Raw genomic sequence first — 24,019 nt, forward strand, 5'->3', positions numbered from 1 at the left:
TCCAAGCTGCCATTCATTTACCTGTGAGATTATTGTACTTCTGTATATTTAAATGATCAATCCCGTAAAGAAAAACACAACCCACCAACCTTCGGTCACAATGTATCCCGACTACTGTAGCTTTGTAAATGTTCCAAAGCTTCTGGGTTTCCTGTATTCCAGTAAGGTCTGAGGGAGGGAGGGGAGCGGCTACAGAAATCTGACCTACTGGAAAGGGACCTTGCACGCTGCTCGGTGCATTACGGAACAACGGAGTAACGGTTGTGGTGTTTACATAACGACACGGTGTTCACTTTTTTTGTGCTCAAGCTTTGTACAAAATGTCTTATTTAAAGCTGAAGTCCTTTTTACATTTTCAATTAAAAGGGGACAAATTAATTATTTTTTCATGCCTATAAATAGGACTCTTGCTAGTTTTATTTGTCATCTCCAGAGTTTCTCAAGCAGGAATCCGGGATGCCCACCACATCCTGCCTGGTCCTTGCAGGGAGGTGACCGCATCGTTTTTGAGTGCATGGAATGAAAACTGCTGGGTTTGGTGGGGTTTGGTTTGGGGTTTTTGTTTGGTTTTTTTTCCCCCCCAACTTTGCAGTGCAAGTGTCTGCAACGAGGAGATGCTGGCTGCGAACAGCCTTAAAAGGAGTGTGCTCCTCCAGAGGGATGAGTGCTGGGGCCGCTGCCGTTCGGCCCCGCTGGGCCAAGGGACGGACTCGCGGTTTGTAGAGCTGCTGGCATTGCTGCTTATCCCGGTTTGCAAGAGCTACAGCTGACGGATGCCGGGCTCACTTGGAGTGGATAAAGTACCTTGTTAGAAGACAAAAATTAGCTGCATTCATCCTGCTTAGTAAGAGATTTCATTTCAGGAGTGTTAGAGGCTTTAAATTGAGGTATGAAAGATGCTGATCACTTGCTGCCTCTGGCTCCTGCTCTGCCTTTCTCTCCCTTGCCTGTATTTCTGCCTGCTCCTCCACGCAGCAGCTCCCAGCTTCTACTCTGTAAGCTGCTCTTTGCTCAAGAGCCCAGCACAGTGAACTTGGGGTTGGAAAGTAGGAGGGTGTAAATATTCTATCAGCTGTATTTAATAATTTCTGGAATAATAACCATGTCAACTTTATCTCAGCCTATTCTAATTCATATCAAGAAATCCTTCCTCTCACGTTCAAACCTTGTAACAAACATTTCCTTTCAATTTTTCCTTTTTTCCTGAGTGCCAAAAGCTCTCCTAGGCATCCTCGTGCTTGGAAATTCAGTGTGTTAGCAGGAGACAGTCGAGCAGGTGGCAATGGCTGCCGTCGGGTTACACATCACCTCACCCTACTGCAGGCAGAGCACCGAGTCTTGCCGCAACTCGGCGCTTCCGGCTCCCTGCTGAACACGACGACGTGTGAAGTTCGCAGAGGTGCGCTTTCCTTAAAACGGCCCTTGTCCCTCCCACAGCCACACTGGAACTTCTCTGTTTTTCTTTTTTGTGTGTGAGGGGTGTGGGGGGGCGGTCAGGGAGGGAGGAGAAAGTGGAGATTGTCCAAGAAGCATGAATCACCAATTCCTCCTTTCCATGGACTAAGTACAGTGCTTTCCCGGAAAGGAGGCGATGACTCTTTCAGGAGCTGGCACAGCACTTTTCCAGAAATCCACACAATTCCCGAGAAGAACCACTCAGCGCTGAGCAGCTGCTGTAGGTACTACGTTAACTCAGCTGGCCGGTTTACAGCCCGCAGTGTTTCAGCGCAGACAACCAGCCGGGACATCGGTCCTGGCAATGCACCCCTCGCCGAGTTCCATCGTGCAGGCCACTGCCCGTCGGCTTTTACACAACGTGCCCCTGGTTTGCCCCTGGCTCTGCCTCAGCGCTCGCCTCGCTCACTGCCAGGGAAACCTGCCGCAGCCGGGGGGCTTAGTGGGAAAGGTTTGGGGCTTGAAGACATTTTGAATGGCTTTTATTTTTAGACTTTGTAAAAGATACAGAGTGAAAGCCTATTGTTCTTATGGTAAGAGATCTTTACAAAGACATCAATATTTAAAGTAATTAAAAATATCTTAACAAAAGACTTTGCTTAAAAACTTGGCAGTTTAACAAGCACTCCTCCCTCCGTCATCTTTTATTCCCATCAGACCAAGGCCAGATTGTGATCCATGCGTGCTGCAACATAAAGAAGAGGTGCATTATTTCTGCCTTGGTGCACTTAAGCTACAAGAGAAGCCTGCAACCCTCAGGGTCAGCACATTGATAAACTCTTTTTCTTTTTTCTTTTCCCCCACCCAACAATTATTTGGCATTCTTTTTAATCAAGAAGTCTCCTCTGGACTGTCAGTCCTCTGGGAAACGGCAATACAGGCACCTTGCTTGGCAAGGAACCTCTTCCAAGCCTGGGATGGAGCTCCCTTCCGGCCCACGCAGCAGCCTGAGGCAGGTGTCAGCCAGGCTCTGGGGGCTTCTATGGGGAATCTGTGGACGCAAACTCCTGAACCCGCCTGTTCTGCTGGTGGGATTCATACCCCTCGGGGATGCGAGACAGCAGGTGAGCTTCTGCCAAGTGAGGTTAGTTTGAGATGGCCCTTGAAAAGTAAATTTGGACCTGCCGAGAGAACCTGCTGGAAAAGACACGTGGTACGGACGGTAAGGCCACGGCCATCCTCCCCTCAACCCTTCCAGTGGGGCCAACAGGTTGGCAAGCAAAGTGATTGAGGTGACACAGCAGAGTGGAGAAGAGGCAAATGATTGCTCAGAAATGTAAAATCTGACTCAGTTATAGCTCAGCAGAAAGCAGCAGGTGATCAAAGGACCGCAGGGGGTGGCCCTGGGTTCAGGCCTCCCCCATGGCCGATTTACAGTGGGGCTGTATTTGGTACCGAGCTCGTGCAAGAACATTTACACACAGCTACATGTAACAGCACCTCTCTAGTAAGGTAGGAACTGCTGCTGCCTCACTTTGTGTGCTATTCCTTGGTGTGTGAGGAAAATAGCTGCATCTTTATTGAAGATGACAAATTATTAAAAAAAAAACCAACCAAACCCTAAAAAAATTATTCTACTTTTAAGAAAAGGTATTAGAAACTGAACAATTAGAGCAAATCACACTGAGAGCAGCCCTTGGCATGCAACCTTGCTGAAAGGGTTTGTCACGGGCATTAAGCCTAAATATGCTCTTGGCAGTGGATGCACCTGCCTTCTAAGGACACTGCTTGGGGCAGGGGGTAGCACAGCATCACGGTTCTTCTCGGGAAGCGTACGAGAGGGGAACCGGGCCTGGCTGCCTAGCCAGGCAGAAGAGATGCTGCCGAGCAGCTCTGGCTCTCTGCTTCTATTTCAGGGCACGTCCTCTGGCTCTGGAAGGAATGGTCCCTTCTGCTGAAGGGAAACTGAAGAGAGGCAAGGATGGCTATGACCTTTATGTGACTGTCTGAATAGTACACAGTGAGAGAACAGAAAGATGACTGCTGAAATAAGTACGTACTCAGTAACCATGGCCTTGCCTGGGAAAGATTTAACCTTTCTGGTTAATAATTAAGCAGTGAACGACTGCAGCAGTTCAGGCCCCAGGGTCTGAAATGCAGGAAGCCCACCCCACCTGGAAGCATCCCTGAGGACAGCACTGAAGCCCAACTCTAGGATTTGCCCCTTCCTATGAAAGCTTAAGGACTTGGGGAAAGTCTTTTTTTTTTTTTTTTTTTTTCTTTCCCCAATATTGTGTCCCTGACAGGGCAGGAACCGCCTCCTTGATCAGCTACAGCTGAAGCACATACGTCAGGGTTCCACAAGACAACAACTGGTAGATGGTGCCTTGGCTGCAGCAGTTAGGTGTGGGGTTTGTTTGTTTTTTAAAAAAAAAAACAAAAAACAACAAAACTGCACCACAAAACCACCCAAAAAAAGTGGCTGCTGTGGAAACTGCACAATTCTCTCATGGGCACAAAGAACTTGTCTTGTCGATAGGGACGAAACATCCAACAGGGGAAGGGAGGTGAACTGAGACGACCTGTATAATTAATCAACTCTGCGTACATCAGCCTTGCTAATCTGGACCATCAGCTACGTAAGTGGTTTCAGCACTTGTGCTTGTTCTGGATCAGGCTTCTGGGCAGAACCTACTGTTCAGGTTTTATTGGCCAAACATGAAAGTCGGACTGATTAAGTACAACAGCATCTTCAGGCCTTCTCTTGGGCTTTCACTCTCTTCTGCAGGGTTTTACTTTTTAATAGATTAAGATAAAAATATTTGGCTATGTCTTTTCCTTGGCTTTTTGCAAAATAGGTGGCAAGTTACCTGTTCACTCCAGGAAAGAGAACAACGCACAGGGTGTTATTCTGCAGACTTCTATAAAGCTTTTTGACATGGTGGTCTAACTTCTTCACCTTCTTTCTTAGCTCCTGCTCCTGCGTAACAGAATATAAGCATTAAAACCCCAATTCAGCTGCAGATCTGTAGGAATCACACTGAGAAGAGTGTGTGTGGAGGCTGACCCTCGGGTAGCGTCAAGGATCGAACAGGTGAGGACAGCAGTGATTCTGTTACAGGCTGGCAGGTGGCCACATGCCCTACTCAAATGGCACTGCAGCTTCCTCCAGGAAAAACGAGAGCTGCAACTAGAGCTGTTCTTTCCTGTAGGACTACACAGCTACTCACCTCTCCCTTTGACTCCCATAGCACTTGCTGCACCTGTATGTTGCTCTGTCTGCTCTTAAGCTTAGGCTTCAGTTTCTGTGTAGCATCACTCGCCGCCCTGAGCAGCTATGGGGTTTTAAGGTTATACAGTACCCTGCAAACATCACGTTATCTCGCGTGATACTGCCTCTCCAAACTGCCTTGTGGGAACTGATCCTTGGCAGCCTCTCTGCTCAGCACAAGGAAACCCTTCTGTTACACGCAGCTCTGCATCCGAGTCTGCTCGAAGTTATCACTCCTGGTTCCCAGAGCAGTACCTCCTAACTGCAGTGAATCAGCATAGCCTCAAACTCACAGAGTCAGAGAGCTGCTCCATTTTCTCATACAAGATGTTTCCTCCTTCCTTCCCGGTGCTGTGATTCATTTGCCAAATCCATCTCCAGAGGTGGCCTGAAGCAAGAGCATTCCTACTTCTCAGTTTGCTGCCCTTCACGGTCCATCCATTTATAACTTCAAGGGCATCCACTGCACTTTGTGATTTCTGGAATTCTGAAACACAAGGAGAAGGGGAACATGCTTGGTGGTGTTGCTGCCCTGCTCCTTGGCACCTATAGGGCAGGGCGAAAGGTGTGGAGCAGTGTGGAGCAGGAGACAGACGAGAAACTGAAATCACTGCAGCAAGCAGATCCTCATCTTGCTACAAGTAAACATCAGGCTACAGAAATGCCAGTTACCCACAGTAGCACTCATCCTGTTGTTCTCCTCGCCTCTTAGAGGTGATTGTCTGTGTGAAGCTGCGCAGTGGCCAGCCCTCACCTTGAGATACTGGAGCCAATGAACTATCCTGGAACTTATTCTAAGTAAAGATCATCTTTTTTTAAGCAGGTTTTTCTTCCCTTTTAAATACTTAGCTGTAAACTGCTCCTCTAAACAACGCATGCTTTCACTGGAATATTTTAAATGCCATCACTTTGAGCATACATGACTTTCAGTAGCTCTTGCCGTGTCTGTGCAAAGTCCCAGGGGCTGCTGAATGACCTTATTTGAAGGAAATAAGCAGGCTGTTATGTGAAGCTACTTACTGAGGAAACAGCAGTTCCTGTGCCTTCCACTCTGGAGATCCTTTGGCAGGAATAGTGTTTCCAGGTCTTTCAACTGGCTGAATTCCTCTTGCAAGTCCGTCTCCGTTAATGACTTCTTTAGACCCGCCACATAAATCACACCTTCATTTTCTACATCCAGTTCTAGTTCCTTTATCAAAACATCGCAGTCCAGCATTGCTGCAGTGACAGGTCTCTGAACCTGGGGTGGGTTCAGCAGGAACACACACACAGCATGTCAGCCCAGGCAGCTCTGTTCTTAGCTTCTATTTTAGATTATTTCTCCCATTACCAAACATTGACAAGCTATTTCCCCACCCTCCCCCCTTGAAATTGAAAAAAAAAAAAAAAAATAGGACTAATGAAGGCTAACAATTAGTCATGAAAAAGGAAGAGAGATCACAATTGCAATGCAGAAGCACTATAAAATTAAGATACTTGTACTTTGTATATGGCATTTTAACACCCTGTTACTTGACTCTTCCTTTTAAAGCTGCAGCTGGAGGTCAGACTGCTTTCTAACCCCTTCTGCTCACAGGGAAAGGAAAAAAAAAAAAAAAAAAAAAAGAGGACTATAACCATTTCCTTTCTGCCAGTGGCCTTAAATCGCCCAGGGACAGGGAGATGGTAACAGCGCAACCAGCCAGCATTTGCACAGATGCTACGCTCCAAGTAGATGTTAGAAGACGCATATTGGATGCTGTTCCTGTGCTCAACGTAATTTACGGTTTTGCTATATGCGTTGTTTACCTTAATGTAGGATCCTGCTATCTCAGCTCCATTGAGGCTTTCCACAGCAAGCTGGGCAGCTTCCAGCACTTCGTACTGGACACAGACATAGGGCTTGAAACAGAACGATAAGATACTTCAGGCTTATCAATAAGACACATTAGCCCTCCCTTTCTAAAAGTCAGGTCTCAATAAAGTTGTGTTTTCTTTTAAAAATAGAATATAAAAAGGCTTGGGGGTAATATATGTAACACTCCATATACTGTAGCTGTTAAAAACAGCCTTCAATTAGCTTGTCAATTAATAATAGCTTTGGTTTTTGGTTGTTTTGGCCATTAAAAGGTCTTAGCGTATCAGTTCTCTCAAGAGGGACAAAAAGCATCTCCGCTTCTCCAATGTTTAAAGTCCTCTAGCTTGAACAGCACAGTTAAGCCATGTGAGCTGTGTTTATCTTGTCATTGTGTGGAGTGGCTTTTAGATACCCTGAATTGTTGTAGCTGATGACTCCAGGAAAAAAACCCCAAATAGAATAACTGGTATTTCAGTGGTTCTAACTCATATCTTTCCAAGAGATTACTCGGGCCTTCCACGCCTGTCAGCAAGCTCAATGCTTTGAGTGCTCCTCACCTCGTGTGTTTCGGTTACCACTGTAAGAGAGCAGATTGGTCCACACCTCCCAAATTCTTTTTTCACAGACTTCAGGCAAAAGTTTTCTTCAAAAGGACCTGCGTAAATTGTCAGCATGTCAGTCAGCTTGCTTCTCACCTGTAGGAACACAGATTAGAGAAGGACCTTCACAAAGCAAAGGAACCAACTACTTGGTGCCCTGAGATAACTAACTTCTCTTTCCAAGTTCAGCAATGAAGACTATTCTCAAAAAAAAAAAAAAAAAAAAAAAGTACCTTTTCACAAAGTCCAGCTAGAAGGTGAGATGCAGTGTACTCTGGACCCAGACTGAACTGAATGACACTGAATGTGGACAGGGGAACATCTGCTAAGGCTCTCTGAAGAATCTGGAGGGAAAAGAGTGTCAAGGCTCAAAGAGGTACAAGACAATTGTACTGCAAAGGATCAGAAACTAAGCTATGGAACTTAATTCCCAACGTTAGTTTTCATTATTGTCCAAGGAAGCCCTCAGGCAGAAATTCTTTAATGAGTCATGAGAGGATGTATACGATCAAAGCTTATTTCCGAAATGTTAAATTGGGTTTAGCTAACCTGGTATTTACACTATTGCTAACAGTACCATCAGTCAGCTTTTGAAAATCAGACTCATCTACCCACCCCCAGAACAAGAAGAATTTTGACCTACTTTGATGCTTGCTTAGACCAACCCACTCTAAGTCCATTCACCTGTTTGTTTGAAATGCTCAGGTTACTCTGACACAGCCCAGAAGAGTCTAGTTCCTGTCTGCCCAAAAGGAGAGGTTTTTGGCCAGTCACCTGCAAGCAGTCTAAAAAGCTAGCAGAGAGAAGACAGCTGTGAATCACAGTGCTTATCAGTACAGTGAATTAAAAGCTTTCAAGAAGTGCTTATCAGAGAAAAATGATACAGTTCATTAAAAGAAATCCGAAAGAATATACTTGTCCTCGACATGAAAAGAAGCCTAGAAAATGCTTTGTGAAATTTAAGATGCAACTTCTGAAAGTTTTTCAGTGCTACGCTACAGTTATTTGTGTCTCTCTGAAGATCCTGATGGCTTCTGAAAAACACAACACACTTTGATTTTACTGAGGATTCAACGGAAGGAAAAACACGCATATTTGAGAATCTTATTACCATGGTGTGGGTAGATGTGGAGGCTCACTCAAGTGTTTCTGGACCCTACATCCTTGTGGCTGTAACGCAGCTTTGTTCTGTGAGACCTCAGCTGTCAGAAGCATCTCCAAGTTTAGTTCTGCTACCTTGGGGAAGGAAGAAGATTAGTCGTTGGCTTTCATCTCAGCTAATTGTAGCTAACCAAAAAGCATGTGCTTTCTCTGAGTCACCTAGGCACACTCCACAGCAGTGAAGAAGCACAGGCATTCATTTCTTGCCTTATTATTTTCTGTTGTCATTTTCAAGCATGCAGCACTCACAGCGTCACCCAACAATCATCTCCAAAAAAAAGTTCCCTCAGAAATCAACACACAAGCAAGAGACTCATAAAACCAGCTGAATCACTGCCACAACATACAAGGTCTCTCACTTCTTTTATCCAGAGAAATGACAGGCAGTCCTGTAGGCTGGAAGTGTCTGAATCCTTTTCCCAATGCCCTGCTTCAAAATCTGCAGCAATGCTGATTCGTGTCGGTGTTTGAGTACCGAAACACTGCAATGCTCCAGGTTAAGATACCTGGATATATGCTGAAAGTAACAAGCTGTCAAAATTGAGGCCTCTATCACAGCTCTGTTTTCTCTTTTAAATCAACAAGAGGATGGGAAGGAGTGTTTTGTGATGTTTTTTTTTTCTCCATAAACACAACTGGTACATTCTGCAATTAAGGACAGAAATCTTAATTAGCTATAGCTACCTTTGCTGGTCCTTGCTCAATAAAGAATTGAGCCAATTCCAGTGCAGCTCTAGCATCTTCTGCAGGATCATGCCCAAGCTTCTGTTCACACTGGATCTCTTTCCTAGGGAATCAAAATTAGGTGTAAGGCAGGTTATCTGTTTTTCTGCACTGACCAACATCCTGTCTTTTCCAAACTGGGTCCTTTTCAGGCAAAATAGCTTTCCCCTCTCCAAAAAGGATTTCAGTTCTGTGCAGCAGCATTCTCGTGAAATATTCCCAAAAGTTAGTTCAATAAATGTGTTTGCACTGTTGAACAAAACACTGTTTACCAGGTTTGACAGAAGCAGTGCTAACACTTGGTACTCTGATGCATGACTATTTTTAATTTTACTTCTTCCTTGACCAGCAACCCAACTCAATTTGCACACACACACAGAGGCAACCTCCAACTCAGTGAAGTTTGGTGCTGCAGAGCATTAACAGTCACTGTGTGAATGGTGAGAACTGTATCGCTACGACATTCTATCCATTGGTAGCTGGTACACTGAGGAGTACAATGTCAGTCAGTAAATCATACTTTCATACATTAGCCTTTCATTCTTGCTATCTGCAACAGATCTCATTTGTCTGAGCTCAGTGTCTTTGTTGCTCTAAAATTGAATACATTGGAACTGCTACAGACCTGCAGAAAAGCTAGTTCTGCAAGGACTCAAATCTGGTTGGGTCACAGCGTCCCGGCTTGCTTAAAGACAAGCCAATTTATTACGCTCCCTGATGTTTCAAGCAGGCAGTAAATTCTTCTTTACCACCTCTATTTGCACAGCCTGCTCCTTTCTTTTGAATTTTAGGGGGGGTGTGGGGGGGAAAGAAAGTAATTCTGATGCTACTAGTGGAAGAGTGAGACCCCACGACCCACCCCAGCAGCTTCTTATATTTCCCATAAGAGTACAGTACTCTTACCCTAAAACAGCTTTGGCTAGAAATTTTAGCTTAAATCTTCGACCTTCATTTCTGGCAAAAAGCAATGAAGTATCAATAACACTGGGGTGGATCATCTGGAGGAGAGAAAACATCACCAGTTTAATTTAAGAAGAGCAGTCACACAGAATTGGGCAGTAACTCCATTGTTATCTGTGCCTCTGCCTTTTAATTTCACTTGCCAGTTTCTCACTGCTCCACAACGAGAGAGCAAGTGGGAATAATGAAACAAGTCCAACTCTCCTTCCTAACACTCTATTGGGAAGATCTAGATTGTGTTAGACAGACTATGATTCAAGCACTTTAGGCTGGTTAAATTAAATAGAGGAAGGACGTCAGTGCTTCCCATGACAGAGCTATCAAAAGCACCTGGCTGAACTGAGGCAGAGAGGTAAAGCTGCTGCTGCAGCTGTACCTATGCCTGGACAGACTCCTCTCGTCCTGCTGGGTTCTGAACAGCCCCTTGCAAGTTTTACAGAGTAAAGGAAGGAGAGTCTGTCTCTTTTAAATCCTTATAGACATAAGGGTATTAATAATAAAAAGCAATTAACAAGTGTTCACTAATAAAAAGAGGAATTGTTAGAGTTTTCAGGTCTGACATGAGTATCACAGGGTTAGGAAAAATACTCTTAAAGGCTTACTCACCTCCAAAGCCTGAAGATCACCATTTAAAGAATGACCCACCAATACTGCGTCACGGGGAAGTATTTTTTTTAGTCTGGTTTGGATGTCTGGCAGTCTTGTTTTCACTGGAAGAAGCATTTTCTTTGTGATTCCTGAGAATCTTCAAAAAAAAGTTGGATGACATAAAAGCAACGCATTAGCAACAGCGCCTACTGGAGAATATTACAAGCAGGGCATGTAAAATATGAACTCAAGTAACTCATGACAGAATGCTATTTACTGTTTTCTGTTCCAATGTAAGAGGATATACTGCAGGTATATTAAACTCCTGTGGGTTTAATAACAGCTACCACAGCTGTTTCAAAAGTTTCTCTTGCTGAAGTATAACATTCTTAAGCGATGCAGTTTCTTGGCATCAGGTAGCACAGGTAAGGAAACACTGCAAGGCTGATGGTGGAAGGAGATGCTTCCAAGTAACCTGAGGGGATTGGCACCTCACCTCCTGGACAAAGCCAGGCAAGGTTTTGGAGAAGACAAGGCTTGAGTTTTGCCTGGTTTTGTTACAATCCTGAGCCCATCTCTTGAGGTGTGTGACAGCTGATCAGCTGCTCTATTCGTTTTCTACAGATGAGCAAACTTAGCTATGGAGCAGAGAGACGCAGACTCCAATCCTGTACTGTTACCCCGTATCCTATTTTATAGCCAGCAGTGAAGAAATAACTTGTACTGCGTATCAATGATCTGTAACAGAACTTTTCCTAGACCACTGCAGAACGGTACTACTGCTGCCTAGCTACAGGGACATAATGTAGCAGAGAGCATATACATCACGGTGGTTATTCTAATCACATAATGAGAACTGTATTCTTGACACTGAGTAAAATGCAGAAGACAGCTGTGCAAACCAAAGCCTTCTGAAAGGTCCTGTGTAACAGGTTTAATTTGAAAGGGTTGCAGCTCTTAAAAAGGAAGAGATAAGAAACTTATGTGCAAGTCACCTGGTGCGGTAGTTCACCACTGTGCTTTCAGGTTTGACAAGTTCATTCAAGAGGCATTGACCCTGTGCATCCACCAAAGAGACACGCGTGACTTCGTTCCCTTTTGCAGTCAGGCACTGTCAGTAAGAAGCAGAGGCAGCTGTTGAATCAGAATGATGCTGCCGCCCCAAAACCTTAGCTAACATCTGCTTTGGCTGCAGCCAGCATCACTACTAAGGAGTTACTCAACTTAGAGATCTACCACTCACAGCTCATTGTTTTATACTGTAGCATGCTTCATTTTAATTGTTAAATGGCCACCATAAGCACGGAAAACACACAGGCAAGCACAGCACAAAGAAAACCATTATAAAGAAGTGCTGATTTCACAGAATCAGTCTGTGCTCTACACCACAGAGCTGTCACCGAGAGCATCCTTACCAGAGATGTACAATTTAAAGCAGAGACCAGGTTATATCGTTAGTTACTCAATGCTGATGCCAAACAGGCATCTCTGCAAGGTCAAAACTTTAATCACCAGATTCTGCTGCCAGAATTGTGATGGCTAAAGGAACAATGTGTGACAGGGAAGTATCTTTCCTCACCCAAACCCTGGGGAGGGCTGGGAGCAGAAATACCACAGCAGTCTCGGGGTTACTGCAGCATTGCTGATGGGCCTGGCAGGTCCGGCTGCTGCTCTGACAGCCAGCGCAGCGCTGAGCTCTCTGCTCAAGGTAACATTTCTGTCTTGTGGCCAGAACCACTTCCTGAGTCCTTCCCATGGCTGCGTTAGCACTGGTACCATTGATGAAGGGATCGACAGCAGATATTAATATATCAGAAGTGGTTTAACAAACACACAGGGTGCTTAGCTCACTTTGGAATAGCTGGTAGGACTCTCGTTGCTCGGCTGTATTTTGTAAGGCCACACACATTTATTTTTACCATTTCACAATCCAGACCAAAGAGGGGGCTGCTGTCCGTCCTCTGCTGATCACACTCTGTGTATATATAGCCCTTACATCTAGGGGATCCTAGGATGAAAAGACATAAATAAGAAACAGACCTCTCTCTCTTCTAAAACTCATCACGTATCTTATATGACCAACCATATCACTGACTGTCAAAATTAAAACAAAAAACCCACCACCACCACCACAACAACCAAACCAAACCCTTCAAAACCTGACCTTTTATGGGATAGTCATATTTTTTCTGCTCTTCTAAAGTTAGCATATAGCCAGTGAGGCCTCGTTTTTTTCGTCCGTATGTCCGAATGATGGGATCACATTGCAAGTCTGAGTTTTTAGGAATACACTCACTGCTAGTGGAAGTCAAACCTGTAACGTACAGAAGCATCCGTCACGCTCAGAGAACACCCTCTACTTGCAGACAGTTTTCTGCATTGGTATGCACATGAAGAGGCTACACCATTTCAAAGGAAAACACCACCTGGAACAATAAACTGGAGGGGGAGAGAGATAGACAGATAGATAGATCTGTCTGTCTGTCTCCAGTTTATTTATATATATAAAAATATATATCTCTCCAGTTTTTATATATATATATGTCCAGTTTATATATAATTTATAGTGTGTATATACACACACACTATACATTATACGTAATTATATACACACAATACTATATATAATGTATATAGTATATATACTATATATAAAAAATATACTTGATATTCAGGATATTTGAGTCTTTTCCCAGTTCAGCTACTGACACTGCTGGCTGATTCAGAAGCAAGTCACATCACAAGTCTCTGTCTCACATTCCTTTCCAAAACAGAGAACAAACTCACCTCGTAAGCATGACAACATTATCATCTGTTACTTCATGTAAGCTGGAAAGAAGTTCTCTTTTATTTCTCCCTTCTCTACAAAGTTCTTTCCCGTCAGCATTATCAGGAGAAAATGTGCTCTATGTGGCTCTCAGAGAAGCAAGCACTGAACTGACACCAGAATCCACAGCTGTATAAAGTTAAATTATCCTGTAGGTGATTCTCTGCAGATTGCACTTAAAAGAAAAATATACCTGACATCTCAGATCTGCGACTGTGCAGTAGGTTTACAGTCAGGATGCTAGAGGACTTTGTCAATACATTGAAAGTAAAAGCTGCTCATGCTCCCATTTAGGACTTGGATTCTTTGTTACACTTCTAACAATTTCAGTGAAGTTCGCATTGTAGTCTCTTGCAGGTTTTGTACAAGCCTGTTGGATTACAATCATCACCTCTATAAAGAGTGTAAAAATAGGAAATCAGTCGTCAACACACTCGTTCTTTACCTTGATTTGCTGCTCAGTACAACAAAGAAAACTAAGAAAAAATGAGTAACTACTTAGCTTGAATCTAATTTATATCTATGTACCTTTTTTAGATACATCTTAGAATAAAATAATCACAAAATGGGTAACGAAGCGTCAGAATTTTGGATTAAACGTATTAAAAACTTTCTCTCTGCTTTTTGCATTTACTTGTGACAATAAGCCCAACAGAGAGTAACCGAACTAGTTAGGGTAACTAGTCTCATGGTTTAAGCCACCGCACGTTTTCCTTTGTAAACAAGTTTACCATAGCAGCATGCCCGGATTGCACAGGATGCAAAGTCATAAATTACTGTTGAAAGTGAATCACTGTGGTTAAAAGAGATGATGCAAAACTAAGCAAGATACCTTGTGCAGCGTTTTGAGGCTCCAGGTTTGCTCCTTCTCCACACAGGCTGGCTAGGAAGTTAGTGGAAGGTGTTACTGTGAATCTCTGAAAAGACAGATGTGTTAGAGACTTTGAAACAGAAGCAGAAATATCAAGCAAATTATATGTTTCTCGATCCCCAAATCAGCCAAATTCAGAGGAGGATGGATAAAGAAGTAGTGGAAATATGCTCGGTGTTTTCCCAACACAAACCAAACCTGTTTTAATGACAAGACGATACAGGATTCTTTGTACTAAGGGACAGCTTTGCCTTGCCTGATGCGATCAAGAAGGCAAATCCCAAGACTTTCTTTGACAGAAACGAAAGCAAGTTCCAGACTTGCCAGTTAAGTTGTGGTTTGCACTTGCTGCAGTTCAGGTAGAATTCTCTAGAAGTCTGAATCGAAGTGCTTCTTTCTTTCTTCCTTCAAAAATGCTGCTTGTAACTCAGAAAATTAAAACAATTCTTTCAATAATCTTTTTGGGCAATGGGGGAAACTTGACATAAAGTGCAAATATTAAAAGTGAGATTTTTCAGCCAGTGGGAATAGCGTAACTCTATTGAGAGTCTCTTCGCTCACTGAGAGTAAATTCCGAATTAACCAAGATATTTTTAATTTGATTGGCATCCTGAAGATGCGGGAAGCATAATCGTCAGAGGACTAAAACATCAGTACATGTTTCACCTCGTAAGGCTTCAAAGACAGAAGTCCTGAAAATCTAATATCAAAGCCTTGGCCTTTGTTCTGAGCTGACAAAGGCTACAAATAGATCCTCTCATTAGCTTGCTTTGAGAGTCAAAGCTGGCCACTTCCTTTTGGAAAAGGCAATAATTTCACTGCAGTAATTAATGCTTGGGACATGGTTTGAGGACTGGAAGAATTTTAGAAGACAGCAATACAGTTTGGGGACTTACATGCCGGAACACTTTTCTGAGGTGTTTGAACTGCAAATAGAATTTGTAGAAATGGAGTTGGCTCATTTCATGTAGAACAATAACCACAACCCCAGCCAGCTGGCTTTGGTGATAAATACGGCACCAGCTGCAGTTTAAAAAAAAAAAAAAAAAAATCAAAATCAAAGCAAAACATTTATCAAGCACTCTTAAAAACAAACTTGGAACCAGCCCAGCTTTTAAGTCAGTGAATGGCAAAGTGCCAGATTACTTCAATAAGAGCCTTTATAGCTTATCTCAAACAGCCACATATTCCTGGAAGCAACATAATATCAGAGACAGAGAAGAATAAGTTATAGCAAAATTCTGCTGCAGTACCATTTCAAGACATTTATACCTCATTTATATCCATCAGAATGTGAATACACGAGTAACTTCAGCTGTAGTGATGCAGCCTAGTGAATTAATGCATCAAAAAGAGTGTCACAAAATCATTTTCTATTCACTACTAAAAATCTAAAGTGGGATCATTTTTGCCTTGAGTTTCATTTTAAGATTCATTGTATTTCACTGTATTTTTCCATCTGAGGTTATGTACCCTGCAGCGGAGGGCCTTACCCTTCCATTGCTGAGAAGATGCCCTGAAAAAGGGCAAAGGGATTAAAATGTTTTTCCCAAAACACTCTAGAACACTCTGTTTCAATTATATCTGACGTGAAATGTGTTAATATTTTTCTTGGGTTGGGTTAATGTTTTTAACACGGTATTTTGTTTCTCAGTGTGTGAATCTTCTTCGGTTCCACAAAGTCATTTAGTTTTTTGCTAACTGCACGAAACAAAACTGTGAAACGGTAGAATTTTTGTCAGAAGAGGAATTCTGGTTTCTCGCCAAGTTTAACAACAACTGTATCTACATAATACAGGCTGTCATTATGGTAACTGCGTTGCCAGGATTCCAAACCCAGCATGGCCAATATGCCTTTAGGTCTGTTTTTACAACACATGAGGACACAGGCAGGGTTGATTCCCAAATACGCATGTGTTTGTTTTACCTGGGTTGTGTTGCATTGTGGCATTTTCCCAAAGCTGCATACTTTAACAACTCATACAGCTGGTCACAGCTGATTTCGCAGTCCTCACCAAATAAAGCTGCTGACAAGCGAGATGACTTTTCCTGTAAAAAGGGAAACACTAGTAAATAAAAGTTTTATGTAGTCACACAAGTTCATGGAAAATGAAATGAATTATAGAGTAAAAGGAAACTATTGACTACTTGGATACAATCAACTACATTTAAAATAACTCTTCCACTCATTATGGGCAAAAGTTTCCTTTCAGATCACACTTTAATTTTAAATTTACTGTCAGTATTTCCGTAACCCAGGTACTCTAACATCAAAGATTTATTAAATGAAGATTAATGTAAATAGATGTATGTAGGAAGGAGACTTAAGATTATTTGATTTGCAAACATGATGTTCTGCTCTCTCAACCCATTGACCCACTTGCTGCTGTAGAACTTTGGACATTTATACAAGTGTTCTATGTGGTCACTTCATGTAAGGTTTTGCTGAAACCCATTTACTTCATTTACATTATGGGATCTGTTTTGGCAGATGGGTTTGCTGACCCCTGCAGGAAAAAAAGTTTCAGTAAAATCCAAGAAACAGCAGGAAGAAAGTACAGAGTAGATGAGATGGAGACTGTACCACACAGTTCAACACAACAGTTCTTTAAGCTTAAATGCACAAATTCACCTAAAAGCTAATCAGCAAGTAAATGCATGATTTTGGAGACCTCCACTGACCATATGGCCTGTTCCAATGGTGCTCCTTTGATCTGTAAAAATTGTAAAGATGCTATTTTATTATGTGATGAAAAGACATCACGGCATAGAGGGGAAAAGAAAAAAGACCACAGAACACTACAGAATATCAAATCCCACAGGATAAACAACTACCAGGAGTTGTGTTTTTCCCACACACTAACAAGCCTTGTGCTCATTAATTCTGACAGAGCTGGCCCACGTGGGACTGAGCTGGTGCACTTTTAAAGCCATTTGTCATTGGGTAAGAAAGCTAAACAGAGGTGACAGGCTTTGAGGCTCGAGTAGTTAAGAATCAGCTGGTAATAATAACATGGTGTGGTATAATTGCTAGTCCCTCATCTCTCATGCTAAATTAGACAAATAAGTAATGACACTGTTGTTTTCAATACAGCCTAATTAGAGCTTTGCAAAAAAGCCCCAACCAAACAGCAGAAGTTTCATTTCACCCAGCAAAGGCCACCTGCCAACCACAGGAATTTCAGCCTCTAACCAGGTACAAATACGACCGATCTCAGAGGTCGGGCACGCTTTACTCTCGTCCATACTGGGCACTGAGGAAGCCGTAACCTGCTGAGCGTGGTGTGACTGGGGGCTGAAACTTCGGGTCGATCTGCACCCTTCAGGTGGGAACGTGCTGAGCAGACACAACATGCCTTTCAAGATCTACTTTGTTTAGGAAAAAATTAGATGGGAGAGTGTATTTATTTTTTAACAGAATGCCTAACGCTCCAAATGAGCTCATTTCCATATGCCTTAGAGCAGCAACCATCACCTTTAGCCAACCCTCTAGCTAAACAGCCAGTAAAACACGCTTTTGCTGACTTTCCAGCATCCCACGGTGAGATGCAACGACCCGCCAGGAGGCGGCTCTAACACGCCGGCCACAGCCGCGGCCCGGCAGCGTTTCCCTCACAGCGCCGGCCGCGCTCCGCTGCTCACCTCGGGGCCGCCGCCGTCCGCCTTCCGCCTCTTCCGAGCTGCCCGCCGCTCCCCCGCGTCCACACCGGCCCCGGCGGGCCTTTTGTACCCGTTTACGCAGACAGCCTTTGCCATGGCCTAGGGGAAAGCACCGCGGGGTCAGCGCGGAGCGGGGCGACGCCGCCACGGCCCCTCACAGCGGGGCGACAGCCCGGTGCTGGCAGTCAGCACCGGGCCCCGGCGCACTGCCCAACCGCCGGGCGCTCCCCGGGAAGCATCGGGAAGGGGGATCGCCCGCAGCCCTGACGCCGTGGGGCCGGTCCCCGGCGGCCGCCCCCTCCGCCCCCGGTCCCCCGAGGAGGGCCCCCGGCCGCGGACCCCACCTCAGCCACGCCGGGCTCTCTGGAGAGCACGCCGTCTCGGCACGCGGCTACCTGCGCCTGCCTGCGGGCGAGGCCAGAGCAGCCGATCCGCCGAGAGCGTGGATGGGGCGGGGCCGCTGCCGCCGGCGGGAGGTTTGAAATGGCCGCCGCGGCGCCGAGGCCGTTCTCGAGCGGTCGCTGCCCGCCCGCCCGGGGCTGAGGGCGGAGATGGCCACCAAGCGCCTGGCCAGGTGCGGGCCGCGGGCCCAGGCACCGGGTTGGGGGGAGAAGGCGGGGAAGCGGGGTATCCCTCCTACCGCGGCTCCTGAGGGGACCGTGCGGGCGAGGCCCCGAGGGGCGCCGGGGCGCTGACGGGATCCGGGGCTTTCGCCCGCCCCGGGGCGCGTAGGGTCGGGGCGAGGCGGACCCCTCGGCACGGAAGGTGCTGAGGCGGTGCTGATGCCGCTGCGGTCCGCAGGCAGCTGGGGCTGGCGCGGAGCAGCGGGCGGGGGCGGAGCAGCGGGCGGGCGGCGGCGGGACAGCGCTTCGCTTACCTCATCGTCGTCGACTTCGAGGCCACGTGCTGGCGGGACGCGCGGCGGCGCGGCCCCGAGATCAGTGAGTGCGGGGCGGGGGGGGGGGGGGGGGGGCGGCCGGTGACCGGACACCGCACAGCAGCGGCCCGGCCCCGGGGGGAGGCGCCCGGTGACCGACGGCAGCGGCCCGGCCCCGGCGGTGCGGGGAGGGGCGGTGGCCGCGGGCCCGACGTTCCTCTGACGGGAGGCGGCTTTGAACGTTGCGTCCTCATTACGTTGCGTTCCTTCTAATTCAACCCCCGTTTAACGCAAACGGGGCCGTTTCAGTGGACAGCTTTAACCGTCCTGGCACCGGTTTTTGGGTTGGTTTGTCTCGTTTTGTGGCAGTTGAGTTTCCCGCAGTCCTGTTAAACACTTCGACGGGGGAGATTGAATCTGAATTCCACACGTATGTCCAGCCCCAGGAGCATCCTCTTCTCTCTGAATTTTGTAGAGAGCTAACGGGCATCACGCAGGTATAATTGCTATTTCGTTGTATTTTACATCCGTATAATTGCTATTTACTTTTTTTTTTTTAAACATGCCTTTAAAGGGCTAAAGAGAAATCTCAAATGAACGTCCGTGCATACTAACACATACATCTTGCTCTGTTTCATAAAGAATCAGGTTGATGAAGGAGTCCCTCTCAACATTTGTTTATCGCAGTTTTTAAAATGGATTCAAAAGATACAAAAGGAGAAGAAAATTATATTTAGTTCAGATATTCCAAGTCTTGCTGCTTCAGAAGCAAAACTGTGTACCTTTGTTACTTGGACAGGTAAATAAAATTTACATTTGCACATAAAAAATTAACATTTGGTGGTGCTAGTGAGATTGCATCTTCACTTCCAGGGAGCCAAAATCCTGGTATTAGATATTTTAAATATGTGTAATATTGGGATAAGACTGAAAATATGAACTCCATTGAATGCTGATGTGCTCATGACATCACCATTACATTTTTCTGCTTTATGTATAGTGAACTGTGACACCATTCTCAGTGTGTCTAAATGATTTCATGAGGTCTTTGAGATCTTGACCCACCTGAAGTCATTCTTTACTAACAATCGGTATTCACTTATCCTGACCTGTTGCTGCAAGGCCAGTGTTTTTCATGTACAAGGACTTTGTTAGCCTGTGCTAATGAAGCTCGTTAGCCTGTTAGTACGTTGATGTTATGTGCCTTTATGTAGATTTTGAGCCATGTTTAGGCAGACTTTGGGCCAGTTCTTTAGTGATGGATTATTTGTGGGTTTTTTCTGTGCAGACTGGGACCTGGGTGTGTGTTTGCAGTATGAGTGTAAAAGGAAGCAGCTGCGAAAACCTGACATTTTAAATTCCTGGATTGATCTCAAAGCAACATACAGGGTGAGAAGATCGATCGTCTGTGAAACATTTATACCCGTATTATCATCTCAAAGGCTAACTATCTGAGGTTACAAGCCAATATTGTATGTTCCAGTGACTACAGTAACCCATTTGGTTTCTTTCCAGGTTGTTATTGCTCAATAACAAACTGCCCTAGAACTGTGTGAATTTTAATAGAAATCTTAATGCTAGGAAAACAACCTGGTGTTATTGTTAGATAAATGAATGATAATCCTAGGAGAATTTTTCGAGCTGCCTTTCCTGACATCTTTTGCTCTGCTTGCTTCGTAACTTCCCTGGTTTTGAGTGCTCTTATTGCTGTGTAGAAAACAGTCATCACCATCTGTTTAGAGGTACTTAAAGGTATAACATGTGAACTGTACTCAGACCAGAAAGTATATTCTGAATAGCATGAATAATACTGAAGAACATGAATGTGTATTTTCTTACATGGTCTACACTGCAACACAGTTCTCACTTGGGGGCTAACAGCACCTCTGTGCAGTCAATGAAACTTTCCAAGGGTGACCCAGGAGTCTACCTGTCCTGACACTTGGAGCTTAGGCTCTCAATCTAGGTAGCAGAATTAGGTCTCTAAAGAGAAACAGTGTGAATATTCCCCCTTTCTTGTGATCAAATGAGATACGGGGAGTGAGTAGCAGCACTTTTTCTCATTTAAAAAGAACTTATACCTATGCCAAATATATCAATGCCTGTGCCTTTTCAATATGCAACGGTTTAAACATCTCAGGATGTTATTTATAGCTGTATTCTTCAATGCTGCACTGTTAAGGCCTTCATCAAGTGCAAATGACTGACTCCAGAGCTAAGACAGACGGGATTAGTTTAAGAGTGAGAAAAGGCATTCGTGGTTCTTTCCATTCTAATTTATTACAGGGTAAGTCACGGTCTTGTGCTTATTTATCCCGACTGAAAAATTAAGATACCTGACTTGCACAATTGCCTTGTGAGATTTATTATTCATAAGATAATGTTTCTGAAATGGTTTCCCTTCACTATGAAGATGCTTTGAAATGCTTTATGTTAAGCACCTGTGTTTTTTTCCCTTAGGCCTTCTATAATAGGAAGCCTAAAGGGCTAAGTGGTGCTCTGCAGGATTTGGGGATAGCTTTTGCAGGACGGGAACATTCTGGTAAGTATGATACAATGATCTTCAGTTTTTTATATATATATATATATTTTATAAAGCTAAGTAGCTACTATTTAACTTTAGTTAGCTAAACTAGAGTAGCTAGTAATAGCTAGCCACTACTCTAAATAGTAACTATTGTTTCCAGGTTATGCAATGTTCTGGCCAACAAAAACATCAAAAGAAGAAAGGCTAGATGCTTCAAAGACCAGAGTTTGCTATTTCTAACCACATGCTTTATTTCTGAAATCTCTCCTAGTGCTATCGAGTGCATGCTCAATGTGATCAATCTCTGAATTGCTAGGGCACAAAAGAAAAGAGGTGGAGGAAGGATAAGGAAACTTGATTTTACCCAATAGCTCTGGACAGCATATTAGTGTTAAGACAATACCAGCAAAATATGATTAATGAATCAGAGCAAGGATTTTAAAACTTGAGGATATAAATTCAGGTCTCCAGATTGGCCCTTCAGATGTTTTAGCACAGGGAATTTTTTGGAGTTTTTTACTTCCGCCTCCCTTTTTTGAACTAGATAACTATGTGCCGGAGTTCTGTGAATCCCTGTCATTTATGTAAGGCTCACCTAGATTTCATTTTTCCTCTAATAAGAACTATCCCCAGTAGCAGTTTAAAAAGAAGACATTAATATGGCCGTACTTTTGAAGGGTTGGATGATTCTCGGAATACTGCCCGTCTTGCGTGGAGGCTGATTTGTGATGGATGTGTGCTGAAGGTTACTAAATCTTTGGATAAGGTTAGTAACTACTTCATATCTTCACTTCTATTTGCTTTGTAGCCTGGAATGCAGAGGAAAGATGAGCTATTCAAATAATAAACCCAGCATCTTGACTATGAATTGAACAGAACATCCCTAGGCTGATACAGTTATTAATTTTGTGCATTGATTCCTAAAACTTCTGGGTATTCACTTTCCAAAATCTTGTCTTGTTTACGGACTCCCTAGGCACATCCAAAGAATAATTTAATTTCCAGAACACCGACTATAAACTTCATTGACAAGACTCCACTGGGAAGTAACAGCAGACCTGAAACATCTAGAGATGGAACTTGTGAAACAAACTCTCTGGCTGAGGAAAGCCAGAACGTTATTGCTGGAATTAAGATAAATTCTAATGTACAAACTGAAGAACAACAGACCACTTGCGTCGATTCCTCTGCAGACATCCGCCTTGTACCTAGGAGCAGCTCAAGGACCAAGTTATGTGCTCAAGCCCAAAGCTCTTCCACAGCATCTCCTGACGGATTTCCTCTTCCTCTTGCGCAGGCGCAGCAATCTCCCAGTACGGTATCAGCAGGCATTCGGCAAGTATTGGGCAAAGGGCACCCTCCGAGTATAGCCAGGTGTGGCCCTCCAGCATGCGGATCAGGACTAGTGCTCGTCTCCACTACCATCTCCTCAGTTAATATCTCCAGTGAGGATATCAGTACTACTTCCGATTGCTTATCGCTGCTGACTGACTGGGAAGATGTCGCTTTAATACCAGAATCTCAATATCAACAAAATTCAGCCTGTGTCAAAGATGACTCAAATACAGATATTTTAACAGAGTTTGAAGAAAAACCAATTTCGAAACAATTGGCTGTGATGAGTTCAGATAATCATAGTATGGGGAGAACCGTAATACCTGTGGAACCCGTGAAATCTATTGTTTATAAAAGTCCTGATACTACTGTCTATAATGTAGGAACAGTACAAAGGCAGACTTCAAATTTTTCAGCTTTTAAGTCACCATCTGCAAAGGTCAATGCTATTTCAGCACAACCAGCATTAACTGGAAATTATTCTACTCCTTTGGAGATTCCTAAAAGAAAGCCAACTAGTCCAAAAATGTTCCCACCAGCAAAAAAACAGTCTTTTGCTATATATGAAGAGAAAACTGCATCTTTTGATCATTCCTTACCTGTAAGAAGTTCAAGTTTGCCCAAAGTGTCTCCCGCCATTCTGAACTCCACACTTGATTTGAATCAGTCTGTAAGAGCTGTGAAAAATGGAAAACCAACTCCCCCTCTGTGCAACTGTGGTCGAAGAGCTAAAAAACTGCATGTGTCAAACGGTGGTCCAAATCATGGCAAAGGGTTCTTTTGTTGTCCTGTTGGCAAGCACGAAGGTAATAAGAAAGGTTGCAGCTACTTCAAGTGGGAGCATGCGCTTCTGAAAGAGAAATCTAATGGTCTCACCCTGAATGCAGATGCTTTGACATCTCTTGGAACTTACGCCAGTAATTTAGGAAATTCTTCCAACAAAAAGCATTTGTCTCTTAGACCCTCTATGAGAACTTGAAAATTGATAATTTTTGTCCAAATCTTAAGTTGATCATGTGTAATATAATCAGGACAGTCAAATGATGTCAGATATAGGTTCTGAGAACGGGACAAAAATGACACTGCTCAGTTAACATACTAATGGAAATTGCTCAAGCATACAAAAATATCAATATATCATAAAGGATCTCATTAATGGAGTGTGAGAGAGAAACAGATAACAGATAAAACTATTAAGAGCTAGAATTAAAGTATAAGCAGCTGTTGCTACAAATCTTAAATTTCTGTTTTATCATGTATTTTAAATTCTTTACTAGTCCAGTTCTTAAAGAACACTTTAAGGATACAGATTTTATTTACACTTTTTGCTAAATATACTTGTAAAGATTATAGCTGACTTTTAAAAATAGATTTAGAAGTTGTCGTAC

The 24,019-nt window shown here is 43.9% G+C and overlaps 2 protein-coding genes across 6 annotated transcripts; one reads left to right on the forward strand and one right to left on the reverse strand.

Annotated features, from left to right (window-relative positions):
* Positions 1 to 1,920: 1,920 nt before the first annotated feature.
* On the reverse strand, positions 1,921 to 18,790 carry REXO5 (RNA exonuclease 5). 3 transcript variants are annotated; one of them, XM_075767295.1, is made up of 20 exons: positions 18,770 to 18,790; positions 17,875 to 17,991; positions 16,160 to 16,281; positions 15,129 to 15,255; positions 14,194 to 14,278; positions 12,699 to 12,848; positions 12,454 to 12,542; positions 11,530 to 11,645; positions 10,553 to 10,691; positions 9,890 to 9,984; positions 8,948 to 9,050; positions 8,214 to 8,338; positions 7,787 to 7,895; positions 7,336 to 7,446; positions 7,061 to 7,198; positions 6,455 to 6,547; positions 5,687 to 5,906; positions 4,960 to 5,153; positions 4,266 to 4,375; positions 1,921 to 2,140 (listed from the first exon to the last, which is right to left on the reverse strand). In XM_075767295.1, the coding sequence occupies exons 2-20, from the start codon at positions 17,986 to 17,988 to the stop codon at positions 2,071 to 2,073; spliced, it is 2,310 nt and encodes a 769-aa protein (XP_075623410.1). In that variant the 5' UTR covers positions 17,989 to 17,991; positions 18,770 to 18,790; the 3' UTR covers positions 1,921 to 2,070. The 3 variants fall into 3 exon arrangements, with proteins under 3 accessions (XP_075623410.1, XP_075623411.1, XP_075623412.1); XM_075767296.1 differs by lacking the exon at positions 18,770 to 18,790 and adding an exon at positions 18,237 to 18,350; XM_075767297.1 differs by lacking the exons at positions 14,194 to 14,278; positions 15,129 to 15,255; positions 16,160 to 16,281; positions 17,875 to 17,991; positions 18,770 to 18,790 and adding an exon at positions 13,555 to 13,692.
* Positions 18,318 to 23,981, forward strand: ERI2 (ERI1 exoribonuclease family member 2). Of its 3 annotated transcripts, XM_075767298.1 has the most exons (9): positions 18,318 to 18,466; positions 18,694 to 18,833; positions 19,139 to 19,266; positions 19,412 to 19,568; positions 20,058 to 20,158; positions 20,485 to 20,511; positions 21,230 to 21,311; positions 21,974 to 22,062; positions 22,273 to 23,981. In XM_075767298.1, the coding sequence occupies exons 1-9, from the start codon at positions 18,444 to 18,446 to the stop codon at positions 23,608 to 23,610; spliced, it is 2,085 nt and encodes a 694-aa protein (XP_075623413.1). In that variant the 5' UTR covers positions 18,318 to 18,443; the 3' UTR covers positions 23,611 to 23,981. The 3 variants fall into 3 exon arrangements, with proteins under 3 accessions (XP_075623413.1, XP_075623414.1, XP_075623415.1); XM_075767299.1 differs by lacking the exon at positions 20,485 to 20,511; XM_075767300.1 differs by lacking the exons at positions 19,412 to 19,568; positions 20,058 to 20,158; positions 20,485 to 20,511.
* The last annotated feature ends 38 nt before the right edge of the window (positions 23,982 to 24,019 follow it).

Source organism: Balearica regulorum, chromosome 15, assembly GCF_011004875.1.
Source record: "Balearica regulorum gibbericeps isolate bBalReg1 chromosome 15, bBalReg1.pri, whole genome shotgun sequence".
Taxonomy (NCBI): domain Eukaryota; kingdom Metazoa; phylum Chordata; class Aves; order Gruiformes; family Gruidae; genus Balearica; species Balearica regulorum.